Source organism: Salvelinus alpinus, chromosome 1 (assembly GCF_045679555.1).
Source record: "Salvelinus alpinus chromosome 1, SLU_Salpinus.1, whole genome shotgun sequence".
Classification (NCBI taxonomy): Eukaryota; Metazoa; Chordata; class Actinopteri; order Salmoniformes; family Salmonidae; genus Salvelinus; species Salvelinus alpinus.
This window is the reverse complement of record NC_092086.1, coordinates 37,372,091-37,387,227: the sequence shown is the minus strand read 5'-3', so window position 1 is coordinate 37,387,227 and position 15,137 is coordinate 37,372,091. Positions and strand designations below refer to the sequence as shown.

General features: G+C 43.6%; 1 protein-coding gene across 2 annotated transcripts; it reads right to left on the bottom strand.

Moving 5' to 3' along the window:
* Positions 1-3,919: 3,919 nt before the first annotated feature.
* kmt5c (lysine methyltransferase 5C) lies at positions 3,920-15,108 on the bottom strand. 2 transcript variants are annotated; one of them, XM_071399845.1, is made up of 10 exons: positions 14,817-15,108; positions 14,316-14,448; positions 13,905-14,070; positions 13,538-13,647; positions 13,257-13,420; positions 12,880-12,899; positions 12,500-12,636; positions 10,670-10,836; positions 9,120-10,400; positions 4,401-4,745 (listed from the first exon to the last, which is right to left on the bottom strand). In XM_071399845.1, the coding sequence occupies exons 2-10, from the start codon at positions 14,426-14,428 to the stop codon at positions 4,549-4,551; spliced, it is 2,355 nt and encodes a 784-aa protein (XP_071255946.1). In that variant the 5' UTR covers positions 14,429-14,448; positions 14,817-15,108; the 3' UTR covers positions 4,401-4,548. The 2 variants fall into 2 exon arrangements, with proteins under 2 accessions (XP_071255937.1, XP_071255946.1); XM_071399836.1 differs by having other exon boundaries at positions 3,920-10,400.
* Positions 15,109-15,137: the final 29 nt, after the last annotated feature.

Genomic DNA, 15,137 nt, shown 5'->3' with positions numbered 1-15,137 from the left:
TGAGCTGTACTCCTACTGTACTGTCTCCTCTAGACTCCAACACCAAGTCCACTCAGTCCGTCTCAGCCATCTCTAAGACTACACCACTACACTACACATGGCTACAGCTACTCTCTGCCCCTCTGACAGCCTGTAATCACCAGAGGGTGTTAAACATGGGGGCAGAGGAGCTAATGCTGCTACATACACTATATATACAAAGGTATGTGGACCCCCCTTCAAATTACTGGATTTGGCTATTTCAGCCAGACCCGTTGCTGAAAATAGAGCACACAGCCATGCAATCTCCATATACAAACATTGACAGAAGAATGGCCTTACTGAAGAGCTCAGTGACTTTCAATGTGGCACCGTCATAGGATGCCACCTTTTCAACAAGTCAGAGCTGCCCCGTAAGTGCTGTTATTGTGAAGTGGCAACGTCTAGGAGCAAAACGGCTCAGCTGCGAAGTGGTAGGCCACACAAGCTCACAGATCGTGACCAGATCACGATGCGCTTAAAAATAATCTGTTCTCAGTTGCAACACTCACTACCAAGTTCCAAACTGCCTCTGGAAGCAACATCAGCACAATAACTGTTTGTCGGGATCTTCATGAAATTGGTTTCAATGGCCAAGCAGCCGCACACAAGCCTAAGATCACCATGCGCAATGCCAAGCGTCGGCTGGAGTGGTGTAAAGCTCACCGCCATTGGACTTTGGACTTTAGCGGATGCCAGGAGAACGCAACCTGCCCCAATGCACAGTGCCAACTGTAAAGTAGGAATAATGGTCTGGGGCTGTTTTCCCTGGTTCGTGCTAGGCCCCTTAGTTCCAGTGAAGGGAAATGTTAACGCTATAGCTTACAATGACATTCTAGATGATTCTGTGCTTCCAACTTTGTGGCAACAGTTTGGGGAAGGCCCTTTCCTGTTTCAGCATGACAATGACCACGTGCACAAAGCGAGGTCCATACAGAAATGGTTTGTCGAGATCAGTGTGGAAGAACTTGACTGGCCTGCACAGAGCCCTGACCTCAACTCCATCAAACACCTATGGGATGAATTGAAACGCCGACTGCGAGCCAGGCCTAATTGCCCAACATCAGTGCCCGACCTCACTAATGCTCGTGGCTGAACTGAAGCAAGTCCCCGCAGCAATGTTCCAACGTCTAGTGGAAAGTGTTCCCAGAAGAGTGGGGGCTGTCATAGCAGCAAAGGGGGGACCAACTCCATATTAATGCCCATGATTTTGGAATGAGATGTTCGACGAGCACATGTCCACATACTTACGGCCATGTAGGGTATATTTAAGAGTTGAGTTGGAATTGTGACGTACAGGAGAATAGGAGAAAGAGTGGGTGAGGCGTTATAGAATAATTGAAAAGGGAACATCACAGTTGTTAAAGACGGCCAGTTTCAGTTCCTTCACAGTGTGTGGCCTATTGTGCACATATATGCACTAGGCTGTGTGTAGGTGAAGCTGATGGTGCATGGTGTGGATTAGTACCATTTACTAGCATTGATATCACTGATTTGATGTACATGTAGGTGTCAGCAGGTACTAGCATTGATATCACTGATTTGATGTACATGTGGGTGTCAGCAGGTACTAGCATTGATGCTAAGGGCTGTTGGATCATTCAGTGGTTGGTGAAACACCTCACACTCAGATCGCCTCTCTGTCTCTCCCTCTCTGCTGCCTGCTTCTCTGCTCTGCTTGTCCTCATTATGGAAACGCTGTTCCACTTGGCATCACATTTAACCCCTCACTTTCCACTGAGACAAGCAAAGTGGGTCACAGGATCTGAAGCGCTAAACATGCCAATGGGAAGTACATGCTGCTGCACTTAGAGAAGAGGCTAGAAACAAGACTGAAAACTGAGTGATGGAGAAGATGGGAAACAGACAGGAGGAGGCTTAGTGACAAGACGTAAATGACAGTCATATACTGTATGGATAGAGAGAAAGACATTACAGACTGGAGAGGGACACACATCCAGTCATATACTGTATGGATAGAGAGAAAGACATTACAGACTGGAGAGGGACACACATCCAGTCATATACTGTATGGATAGAGAGAAAGACATTACAGACTGGAGAGGGACACACATCCAGTCATATACTGTATGGATAGAGAGAAAGACATTACAGACTGGAGAGGGACACACATCCAGTCATATACTGTATGGATAGAGAGAAAGACATTACAGACTGGAGAGGGACACACATCCAGTCAAGAAAGGAATATGAAAGCTTGTGTAAATATGTTGAGTAAATAAGGAAGTAGTTGCCTGAAGGAAGCTTTCAATCAAACCTACAATCAAACCAGCATATTGTTTTTACACCCCTAAACGTATGTACTGTTAGAAGTTTGGTATTTTCATAAACTACAGTATAACAAAATGTCTGAATGAACAAATAATGTCAATATAGAGTTTACAGCATTTTCTGTGGACTACAATGATGGTTGCAACCAAACAAATTCAGTCCAATAATATAATTACTGTATTTAATTAAGCAAAATGATTAACTAGCTAGGCACTGTAAGCTAACATTACAAGTTCAACATAGCATGCTTCAGATGATCCACAAATCTATAAATGAATCATGGTTCATAATACAGTTTCATGCCACACGACACAAAGGGGGTTTGTTGAACCAATAAATACATGTCATACCACGAATAAATTGTGAAGACACATCCAAAGCTTAATTCAAAAAAAAGAATGCATTTTTCTTTAATGATTTACATTTTACAATTCTACAGCAGACCATTAGAATGTTTACCTCTTCAGAAGGCTGATTATATATCACCACCTGAATCAACTCTAAATCTTGGTCCAGGGGAAATGTTGGGGAACCATAAATGAAATGTTAGATTTTTTTTTTTAAAGTAAATAAACAATATGTTCTATCATGTAATATAAACAAACCTTTCATATCTGGAACAATCAATATTATATGTAAAATATTAAATTACAATAAAGCACCATTTTCAATAATAATAATAATAATAATAATAATACAGACAGACATGACTGCTTCATGGTTTTACATAAGATGATGTAGTCCTATTGAGTACCTCTGTTGGATTGCTACTGGAACGATGTCTAGATGACGAAAGTGGAATGCTCAAATGACATTACAAATGTGTAAGAGCAACATCCATTTCAAAAATGTGAATCTCATTCATGGATGTAAAAATAATACATGCAACCACGTGGCTGACTACACATTTCTCAGATAACATTTCATTGCGATCACCATCTACACAACTAGCCTAACCAGTGTGATCCAATTACGTAATGAGCGAGACAAGACTAAAAGCAAGATTATCAAGTAACAAGTCACTGTCCTTGTTCTAATTCACAACAGATTGCTTTGAAGTTGCTTCATAAATAATGCCATAAGCACCAAGTATTCTCAGTGTGGATACAGAGGGGAAAGAAGGGAGGGAACACAAAATGTACCCACTTAGTCCAAGTTGCCCCACTAATACAGTATCATCTACCCCTTGACCTACACAAGACCAAAGAAAAAAACTCATTCTGCAGAAAACATTGCAGTCAGTCTCCCACCCACCCGGTCTCCCTCCCTCGTATACTGTGGGTGCTCTGGACAGCGGCTGCAGAGCTGCAGTTCATGTCATGCACGCCACCCCTCAGTGGAGTTGTCCTGGAATTTACAGGCCTGGAAGTCATTCTACAGTACACACACTGTTGATGCACAGTGCATTTCTTAATGCACCATTGACTGCTAATCTTCACTCAAATTGGCAAGGCAGTGCACAAACATACCATGTACAGAAAAGCATGGTACCTAAAATCACTCCTCACTCCCACACACACTTGCAAGTCTATGTACTTAGTGAAACAGAGAGCAAATCCAATAAAACTGTACATTTTAGAGCTCGTAGACAGAACTTAAACCGACTGGAATCAAAGCCCTACTTCCCAAAATCACAGAAACATGATAGAGACACACTTGTTTTAAAACTTAAAAACACATTTTATGTCAAAGTAATCATGTTGTAGAATGTGCAAACGGTTTGTGTAGGCCTATCTTCCTGACGTGTCAACTTCAGAGAACAACCCATTCAACTATGTTACAGTACAATAAGAAGGCCTCCACATACTACTAACTAGAGGGTTCAATGTGCCCACCTTGAGGCTAACCTCTGCTATGACAGACGTCATGCCAGAAAAGCATTGTGGAGACTGACTGATCTATTCACTACATATTTTCCTCTTGCAAATCACTGAACTTACACAGAAGATGGTTGTATTCACAAAATAAATAGAAGTAAAACTGTTAAGCATAAACATTACTCGATCTCCACAGATGTCAATAAAACCTTCTCTGAGACATTCATATCATAACAGTATCCAAGAGAGGGATTAGAACAAACACCAGTAACCATTAAACAAACATAATGATAGGTAGACTGTGTAAATTGCTGTTTAAAAAAACATCAGGGCAGAGATATGCTCCTCATGAACAATTCTGTACAATAATGTTGATATATTACAAGCCGCATCAAAGTCAGATGAGAAGAACAGGTATAAATCAGTCTGTATACTGGAGGTCCAGATCCACTAGCCCATCAGTAACCACTAGCCTCAGTCTTTTGGGCTTACGGTCTGAGACCGGGGTACTCAAGGAGTGGGAGGATGTGGGAGCATGGTGGGATGTTGGTGGGTGATCTATGGGCTGGCACTGCTGTTGTGTGTCCCTCTTGCAGTGGTCATCCTGGCCTTTAAGCCCTGAAAAGCCCCCCACAGAGAAAGATGGTGAGTGTGAGAGTTGGGGTCCACATGGCTCCAGAACCAGCCTCCCCTGGGTGCCCGAAGGCTCCATGAGGCAGCGGTACGTATAGTTGGTGGGCGGTGACCCTGGGTAATCTCCCAGGCCCATGGTGACTGAGTGGTCACCAGTAAAGTTGACCACGTAAGGTGGACCTTGGTGACCATAAGAGTAGGAGAAGGAGGAGGAGGGGGGCTGCTGTTTGTTTGCTGGTGTCTGTGATCCAGAGGGAGAGTTGTGTGCTACTTGGGGGCTAGTGTGCTGAGACATCGAGGGAGAGAGCGAGGTGGAAAAGGTCAAGTCTGAGGAATCGTAACACAGTTTGTCAGGTGACGCCGATGTGGCATAGGAAGAGTGAGGGTTCTGGGAGTGCACAGCACCACAGGGCTTGTCCTGATTCAAACGTTTGCCATGAGGAGACCCATAACTCTGAGGTGCTTGGCTGGGGAAAAAGAAAGGCCTTGGGAGAGTGGAGAAGTTTTTGCTGCCAAAGCTGGTTTCAGTGTATTGAGGTTTGTCAGAGGGCCGCTTCTCCAAAGCTGTCGTTGTACTTTTACTGGATGTCTGGAAATAATCTGGATGGACTTTGTCATTGGGAAGATTTGACTTGATGGGGTAGTTTGATGCATTGAGACGAACTGGATCTTTTCCTGAAATGATGCTATAACTGGGCATGCTACCTTTATGGCCGCCAGTGCTAAAACCTGAACATTTGTTACTCTGGTGGACCTTGTCAGTGTCACTGTACCTAGATTTGGCAATATGAGGTTTGGCCGCAATTTTAGGGTTGCCAGCGACAATATTAACTTTAGAAGGGGCACTATTCAAATTCTGACTTGGTTTCCCTCCTTGAAACTTAAGCACACTCTGGATCACACTGGAGCTTTTGTCATACGTGTTGCGAAAAGCATCTCCTACATTAGGATTTAATTGTGAGCCAAACTTGTTAGAAACCACTTGAGGTGAATGGACAGACTTGACTGAGTAATTCTGGGGCCCGGTTTTGAAGGAACTTGGCACTGGCTGAGAGGTGGAAAAATATTGAGATTTGTTGGAAGAGCTCATCAGGTGGAAGGGACCCGGAGTTTTGACTTGAGGCTGGACCTTAGAAAAATTGGAATGAGCAGAACTAGCCTTAGTACCATTGGTGCTCTGATTGAGAACATTGACTGGGGTATTGTGGGAATGGGAACCGATGGATGGAGTATTTGTATTAAACATGAATGATTCTTTCTGAGAGTAGTGGGTTTTGGCTGCTGAAGATAAGGCCTGTGTCTTAGAATCTTCTTTTGACAATTTCATCCCAGGATTTTTCATCAAAAAACGATCCATGAAAGTCCCCTCAGCGCTGCAAAGGGGTGTAAAACAAAAATTTGCATTGAGCTGTCCTCTGTCTTTGGAAGTATCCTTAACTCCACAATCCAAAGGGAGAGACTCATTTTTGGAGCACACAAGACCATTAAGAAATTGCTGATCCTCTGCATTGAAGATACTTCCTGGGCTTGGAGGGCCAAGGTATGGGGTTTCTGGGTTCCAAGCATCCGAGGGGCTATGAGAGAGGGGACTACTAAAGGGCCCGCTGGGTGGATCCATTGGACAGAGGTCTATTGGAGAGGTTTGGAGGATGTTCTGTGGATGATAGAACCCTTCAAGATTGAGACACTGGAAGTCGAGGAGATCTTCACAGCAATTAGCAAAGCTGGATTCTGTGGAAAGCATCCTTTCTGGAAAACTGAACGGTGGAGACTGAGACTGGGATGGAATCTTTGAGGTGGAAGCAGTGTAATCAGAAGGTATGTTTTTTTCTAAGGATTGTGACTGACATAACCCTTCTGAGAGTCTAGAAAGACTGTTGTCTATCTGTAGCAGGTTATGACTAAGACAAGAAGTTCCCATCTCTCCAGTTGCAACCTTACGAGCAGTCTCTGTTTTCTGCCTTTCTTTCCGTCCCCTTCCCCTTCCCCTTCCTCCCCTATTAGTGATTTTTGGCATGGCCCTGTCATTCATTGTTTCAGGAGCATAGGCCATCACATCAGAACCCACAGGTTGGGGTGAGTTAAGGGTCAAGGGTGAGAGAGATAAAGTGAGGGGGGGAGGTTCTTTTTTCAGAAGAACAGCAGAGGAATCTTTTAAAGTGTTGCACTTGATTGCACTGTTGAGTTTCTGGCAGGTGGGAGGTTGAGAAGGGCACTCTTCTTTTGGCTTAACGCATGTAATTTCCTTCTTCTCTTTTTCAGACTCTGCTTCAATCTGCTCCAACTCCTGGCTGTCTACCTCCCATACACCCTGTATTTTTCTCCGCAGTTTGATCCGTGGCAAGGGTTGGTCCTCATCCTTTACTTTGTGTTCATGCAGTGCCCCACTGTCAACCAAACTACTCTCTACTCCAATACAAGTATCCTTCACTTGTTCTCTGTCTTCAGCCAAGGATGGAATATCTTTCTCTTTTCCACAGATTCTAACAGGACTTGGTGTGACTTGATAGTCACATTGCAGTCCCCCCACTCCGACAGACATACCCTCACTAGTATGGCCCTTTTCTCCTGGTAGTTGCTTTACTCCATAAATAACCTCGTCTAGCACCTCATTTATCTCTACCTCGCTGAGCTCCCCCTGTTCCTTTTTTTTCTCTTTCGAGTCTACAGCTACAACCTCACTCTGCCTGTTCATCAAAATGGGACCTCTATCTTTCAAACTCCCCAATCTGTCTCGTCTAACTTTACGTCTCTTCCAAAATCGTACGTCATGAGTCTCCTTCCCATCTGCCTGGGCACCCTTCTCCATTTCTAAGTTTAAGATTGACACAGAATCTAAAATGGCCCTATAAGGCTCCAATTGTTGTGAATCAATAGACTTTTCTGCTTCAATAATCAAATCCTCTCCTCCTGCAGGTCTGTCCAACTCCCACACTTTGCCCCTCTTTCTCTTAAAACGGATTTTGAAGTTGAGGCTCTGCCCTTTCCCGTTCTCTTCCTTGCATGTTTGCGAGGTGAGTGAATTCAGTAACTCAGTATGTGATTCTGGCTTCTTCTCTCCTTCCTTTACATGTTCTTTTTTAGAAACAAGTGAGATTTCACCATGTCCTGCTTTGTGTTTGTCCTCATCAGATTCATTCTCCAGTACCTCTGAGTCTCGGGTCCCTCTTTTATACTTTCCTGCACTCCTCCGTGGCCGGTCTTGTTCCAGTTGATTGACTCTGGGACGCAGCATTCTGGGCGTTGCATTTTGTTTTGCTGTCCTCTTGAAGGTCTGTGTCCGAGATTGGACCCCAAACTCTGAAACGGTAGACTTAGGGTCACTATTAGACCGCAACCCACCTCTACCACAGTCCTCCAACACTTTGATAGCTTTGGTTTCTCTTCCGGAACACAGAGTCAGATTCTGCCTCAGCCCTGTGGAGGGTTTGAGGTCCTTGGAGGATGGCTCTGACACAGGAGAGTTGATGCTCTGCTCAGAGTCAGTCTCCACCGAATTACGGAACATCCGTTTCTTCAGAGGAATGTTGGCCTGGGTGTGTGTCTGAAGATATTCTGAAGGAGGGGGAGACTTGGAAAGCCTATCTTTCGCTGGGATTAAATCGTCATTACTTTGTGGCGAGTGAATATGCAAGTCTTGACCTGGACCCTCAAGTTTCATCTTACTAGCCCTTCCTTTCCCCCGTTTGGAAATTATCCCACTTTGTGTTGTTGCATGAGGCAAACTATTTGTCTGTGCATCAGATAATATTTGTTCCCTAACCTCTTTCCCTCCATCATTATTTGCCTCTCTGCCATCTTCCATTTGCTTATGGTTGGAGGAAATTAGATCTTTCTTTCCTGTGTTCCCACTTCCTGAGCCCCCAGCCTTCTGATCCCGCTCTTTTCTTAGAATATCAGAAAGTAGAACCCTCACCTGTTTGATAACAACACCCTTCTTGTCCATAGTTATACTACTCCCCTTTTTTACCATTTCAGACACCCTCTCATTCTTACCTCCATCCTTTCTGATAATGCTGTCACAACTTTTGCTATTTTGTCCTCCTGCTTTTCCATTACTCTGTTCTTCTGCATCATTTCGCCCTCTAAGCACCCTCTTATCACAGCCAACCATTTGAGATTGTACACTTTTACTATTTAGTTTTGCCCCTCTGTCAATGTCTTTTACACTCCCCCTATGCCCCTTCCCAGCCACACTAACCTTTTCCCCCCCAACAGCAGCTTCTATTTCAATAACCTTCTCACCTGCCCCTTTCTCACCATGTAATAAATCGACCTTCACCACAGCAGTCTGTCCCCTTCCTACATCAGCTTTGTTAATCTTAGCCTTGAAATACATTTCCCTCACCCCTTTCTTACCTTCAGCGTCTGACAACTCTCTGCCTGCTTCCTCCATGGACTTCTGCTGGGACCTGGACACTCTGGTGTCTGCCTCTCCTCCCTGTGTAGCTGATCTAGCCATCTGTTCTGCTTGCACTGGTACGCTGCTCTCTCTTCTCACAATGCCCTTTCCCTCCAATCCTGGACAGGCCCTTTCTTCTGCTACACTTTCCGGCACAGACACTCTTATCAAGCTAACTGTGACTTGCTTCAGTCCTGACATTACTGGAACATGGTCAAGTGAGGGGGAAGAGAGAGAAATGGTACTAGGGGTGGTAGTGACAAGGGGAGTACTAATGGGTTTCTGGTGATTCCCAGGCTTATTGGCTTTGTCCAAAGCACTTTGGCAAACTTCAACCCTTTTACCAGAGGGTTTGCTCGCCACAAGTGTCCCATCAGTCCCCGATTCTCCAATGGTTTTGATTTCCACTTTCAGATCCACTGGTTTCTGATCTGCATCCTGAGCCTTGCTGCCTTTGGGCCCGCCTCCACCAGTGTATGTTCTGTTGCTGATGTATGCCACATCATTGTTGTTGCCGCTGGTGTTATTTTCGATGGTTATGCAATTGGTTCCATGAATATCTTTGATAACATTGTGCGTGGCATCTTTTCCACTACAGCTATCCATGTGTTTCTGAGGACTTGCGCTGTTGCTTTTTCTGCAAATGGGTTTGGTGAGTTCAATGCGCTTGCTAATGATTTTGTTGTTCTTCTTGGCTCTGGAAACAGACGGGCGTGTGTGACAGTTTCTGATCATGCTCCTTGTTCTGGAAGAGATCCTTGTCTGGACAGATACTTTTTCCACCACTCTAAGGGGCTTGCCACCCAGTATCTGTCCACAAACTGCTGGTCCAGCATTCTGTTGAGAAGACAAGGAAGGGTGAAGAGTGAAAGGCTTCAGGTTTAACTCACAAGTATTGCTGCTCTTCTCTTTTTTGTCATTCTCTTTGGTTGTACAGCAGAGAGCAGATTGTTCCTTCCTCCAGTTGTCTTTTGTCTCCACATGTTCAAGCTGGTGCAGCAAGGCCCTCTCTTTGCTGGTGGGGTCCTTGCAGCTCAACAAGAAGTTGAACGTGTGGCGCCGTACTCGGACCCTAAGGTTCCTCAACACCACCTCTGATAGGGATGGCATTATCAGCCGTTGCTGCTTCATTCCCGATATCCTCCTTTGCCCCTCCTGTTTCAACCTTTTGGTCTTCCTGCTCATCATCAGAGCATTTCTCTTCATCTGCTGGGTAAATGAATTCCTTGAAGGGATAGCTAAGACAGGAAGACAAAGAACTAAGAAATTCAGGCAAAACCAATAGCATAACAAATAAATGCATACGGCACCTAACATTACATTCTAGTTGCATACTGTCACTAACTGTCTTATCTGCAATACATTTAGCAATAAAGACAGTTTATTGCTCAATGACCAATACGTAGTACCACTTGTATCTTCATAGAATGAGAATTTCAGACATTGTTAAAAGACATGAAGATCATTAGCTTAAAGTTTGAAATGAGAGACACAAACACAAACTTACCTGAATTTGAAAATGTAAATGTAGGCCGAAATGTAGACGGACAGGGTGCTTTCCCTCTGTTAAGACGAAGGTCTGTGTCTCTGAGGCGGTACTTCTGGCCAGACAGGTCATTAGAGTCATCACAACCAGGCTGCCTCTCTCTGTGTCGGAAGTGACCCTCTCCTTTTCTAAATAATAAAGAAATAGTATAATGTTACACGTCATTATATAGTACCAGTCAAAAGTTTGGACACACATTCAAGGGTTCTTCTTTATTTTTACTATTTTCTACATTGTAGAATAATAGTGAAGACATCAAAACTATGAAACAACACATATGGAATCATATAGTAAGCCAAAAAAGTGTTAAACAAATCAAAATATATTTCATATTTGAGATTCTTCAAATAGCCACTCTTTGCCTTGATGACAGCTTTGCACACTCTTGGCATTCTCTCAACCAGCTTCATGAGGTAGTCACCTGGAATGCATTTCAATTAACAGGTGTGCCTTGTTAAAAGTTAATTTGTGGAATTTCTATCCTTCTTAAGGCGTTTGAGCCAATCAGTTGTGTTGTGACAAGGTAGGGGTAGTATACAGAAGATAGCCTTATTTGGTAAAAGACCAAGTCCATATTATGGCAAGAACAGCTCTAATAAGCAAAGAGAAACAACAGTCCATCATTACTTTAGGACATGAAGGTCAGTCAATGCGGAAGATGTCAAGAACTTTGAAAGTTTCTTCAAGTGCAGTCACAAAAACCATCAAGCGCTGTGATGAAACTGGCTCTCATGAGGACCGCCACAGGAATGGAAGACCCAGAGTTACCTCTGCTGCAGAGGATAAGTTTATTGGAGTTACCAGCCTCAGAAATTGCAGCCAAAATAAATGCTTCAGAGTTCAAGTAACAGACAGCTCAACATCAACTGTTCAGAGGAGACTGTGTGAATTAGGCCTTCGTGGTCAAATTGCTGCAAAGAAACCACTACTAAAAGACACCAATAAGAAGATGGGACTCGCTTGGGCCAAGAAACATGAGCAATGGACATTAGACCAGTCAAAATTTGTCCTTTGGTCTGGAGTCCAAATTTGAGATTTTTGGTTCCAACCACTGTGTCTTTGTGAGACGTGGTGTGGGTGAACGGATGATCTCTGCATGTGTATTTCCCACCGTAAAATCATGGAGGAGGTGGTGTTATGGTGCTTTGCTGGTGACACGGTCAGAGATTTATTTAGCATTCAAGGCACACTTAACCAGCATGGCTACCACAGCATTCTGCAGTGATACGCCATCCCATCTGGTTTGCGCTTAGTGGGACTATCATTTGTTTTTCAACAGGACAATGACCCAACACACCTCCAGGCTGTGTAAAGGCTATTTTACCAAGAAGGAGAGTGATGGAGTGCTGCATCAGATGACCTGGCCTCCACAAACCCCCGACCTCAACCCAATTGAGATTGTGAAGGAAAATCAGCTAACAAGTGCGCAGCATAAGTGGAAACTCCTTCAAGACGGTTGGAAAAGCATTCCAGGTGAAGCTGGTTGAGAGAATGCCAAGAGTGTGCAAAGCTGTCATCAAGGCAAAGGGTGGCTACTTTGAAGAATCTAAAATATATTTTTTGATCTGTTTAACACTTTTTTGATTCCAAGTGTGTTATTTCAAGGTTTTGATGTCTTCACTATTATTCTACAATGTAGAAAATAGTCAAATTAAAGAACTTTTGACTGGTACTGTATGTATGTATGTATGTATGTATGTATGTATGTATGTATGTATGTATGTATGTATGTATGTATGTAAGTTAAGCTGGTCATTGAGACAATGAGCAGATATGTCTCAATCCTCTCACCTCTCACAGGTGCAGCATTCACACATTTCATTGTCTTCTCCAAAAAAGCTGTCGCCATAGTAACAGGTGATCTCCTCCCCAGGTGCGATGGGCCTCACCACTTTTACACAGCCTCCATTCTTATCGCCAGGAACAAACTGGAGAGAAGGGGGAGGTGAGGGAAGAAACAAGGTGACATCGCTAGCCCTGGGGATGTAACACTTCAAACAATAAAACCATAATAGTACAAACAAAAGACACAGACGAAGAGGATAATAACAATAATCATGTATAACAACACTTCTATAAAAAGGGAACAATGCTTAACAGGAACAAACACGCAGAACGATTAAAAATATAGGAGAGTAACATGACTAATAATATATAACATTGTTGATTACCTTACAGTTCGGTCTGCAGTCTTCACCCAGGAAACAGAAACAAACGTATGGTTACAATACAGATATAACAACTTAAAAACACTGGAAATTGTGCCATGCGTCTGTATAATAAAAGTATTGACCATTAGCAAATCCTGTGAAGCTCTTCTGTAGGTGAGCACATTAAATAACAGGATTAGATTAGTGCATTTGATTTGATCACTCTAGATCTAATGTATGACTTGTTAGGATTGCCTAATTAAGAGAAATCCCATAAGCAGATGCTCTGTCTGTGTGTTCTGTGATAGTGTATGCACAGTGGGTTTCTGTTTAAGTGTGTGTACAGTGCCTGTACAGTGTGGCAGACAGTAACTGGGGTTGAATCTTGAAAAACTCACCGTGGTTGATGAAAGCCGCAGGCCCAAGCCAGAGTTGTGCACAGCGCTTACGAGTGGAGTACATCACACTAAAGTCATTCACCCCTGCTCTCAGAACAGCACTGTCTGCTGGACTCAGCTCGGCTATACAACCCAACAGAACCTCCATCCGCTCACCTACAAACCTGCAGCATTCAGCGTCACAGTTAAACATGATATATAAAAACACAGACAAGATTTATCTAATCTGCAGAGTTACACATGACTATTGAATGCAATTGTTAAAAAAAGTTGATCCTTACCAGTGCTTGGTAGAGGTTATCTTTGCTCCGTTGGTTTCTGAAGAGTATCGGTCACATGACTCAATCTGGACACCACTATCCAACAGGAAGGCACAGAGATAGCGATACACCTGAAGAAATAATAGCTGTCAAGACCATGCATATAGCCAAGCATGTTCATGCACACAATCATGAATACCCACAGAGTGAAAATAGGTAATATTAGCTCACTACCCAAACTAATAAGAAAAAATGACAGAGGCCAACAAAAGTAAATGAACAAATGAAAGAACTTACACTGACTAAAGAAAGGAAGGGGCAATCAAAAACGTACTTCTAGTGCACACTGATATAACATGGTTAACTGATCCTGCAAACACACACTTACATGCTGTTTCAGTAGTTCCAGACGGTGTGTTCCCAGTCCAGTGAAGTAGTCACAGGCCCAGTCTCCCACTGTGAGGGCCTCAAAGGTGGCCTGTAAGTCATGTGTGCGTTGGAAGCGTAGCAGAGTCTCTTTGAGGTAGCCCCAACGACGGACCTCTGGGGGGGGACTGCAGGGCGACAAGAATTAGGTGTGTGCTGTTCTTTGCAATTGTGAATTAACTTCTCCACTTCTCTTTGAAGAACGCTGAAGTTGTGCCTTAACTGCCTGATGAAGACTGATTACTAGACGTATAGAGGAACCATCAAGACCAAGCACAAGAAAAATGGTACAATGCATACATCTATGGCAAAAGTTAGTCATTTCACACACTTTTGTCAAATATGTCATGGATAGGAGGTTTAAAGAGATTACCTGACGTTCATTTTATGGGTGCTGAACCCCAGCAAGGGGTCCAGCACCAAGCTGGTGGCCAGATCATCCGTCTCACACAGCTCCATCACACTCATTTTACTGCATCCGTCCATCGCCTCCCACCATCAGCATGCTGAAAGGACAGGGGTCGGGGTCAAGGGACAGGGCGATGCGACTGACAACCACCCACAACTGAGTCAAGTTGTCCTCGTATCCCCATATAAGCTAACGTTAGCCTTTATGTACGGCTTCGATAAGCTAGTTCTAGCTCAAACATCAATAAGGTTGTGTCAGAAACTAGCAAACTGACCAGCTAACTAGCCTTCTGATTTTGATGTCTAAATTATCATCATAGCTAGCAGCTAGCTACCGCAGGACATAGCGTTAAGCTGAAAGTCTAGCTAGTTAGCGTCTGACTCAGGCATAAGCAATCATGAGAAATATAACTAGCTATATTGATTTATATAAGTTAGGCTGCAGTTATATTTAGCATAACATTACCTGGGAGTATTTGATAACGAAAGCCGTTAGCTAGATTGTATCCGTAGTGGTTGCTAGCTAGCCGCTAGCTGGCTATGTCGAGTCAGCTAGCTACGTCGAAACACAGGACAATTTCTTGGTGTTGCCTCGTTGATTCAACGCTGCAAATGTAATCAAATTAGCTAATCAGCTAGTTTCCACAGCAAAACGACTGACCCGAGGGAAGGATTTATTTATTTTTTAAATGTTTGTTATTCTCGTATCAGAAGTTGGGCGAACAACCACTGAGGTATGCGAGTAACACTGCTGCAGTGAAACCGAACTAGGGCCATATCCGTTGTT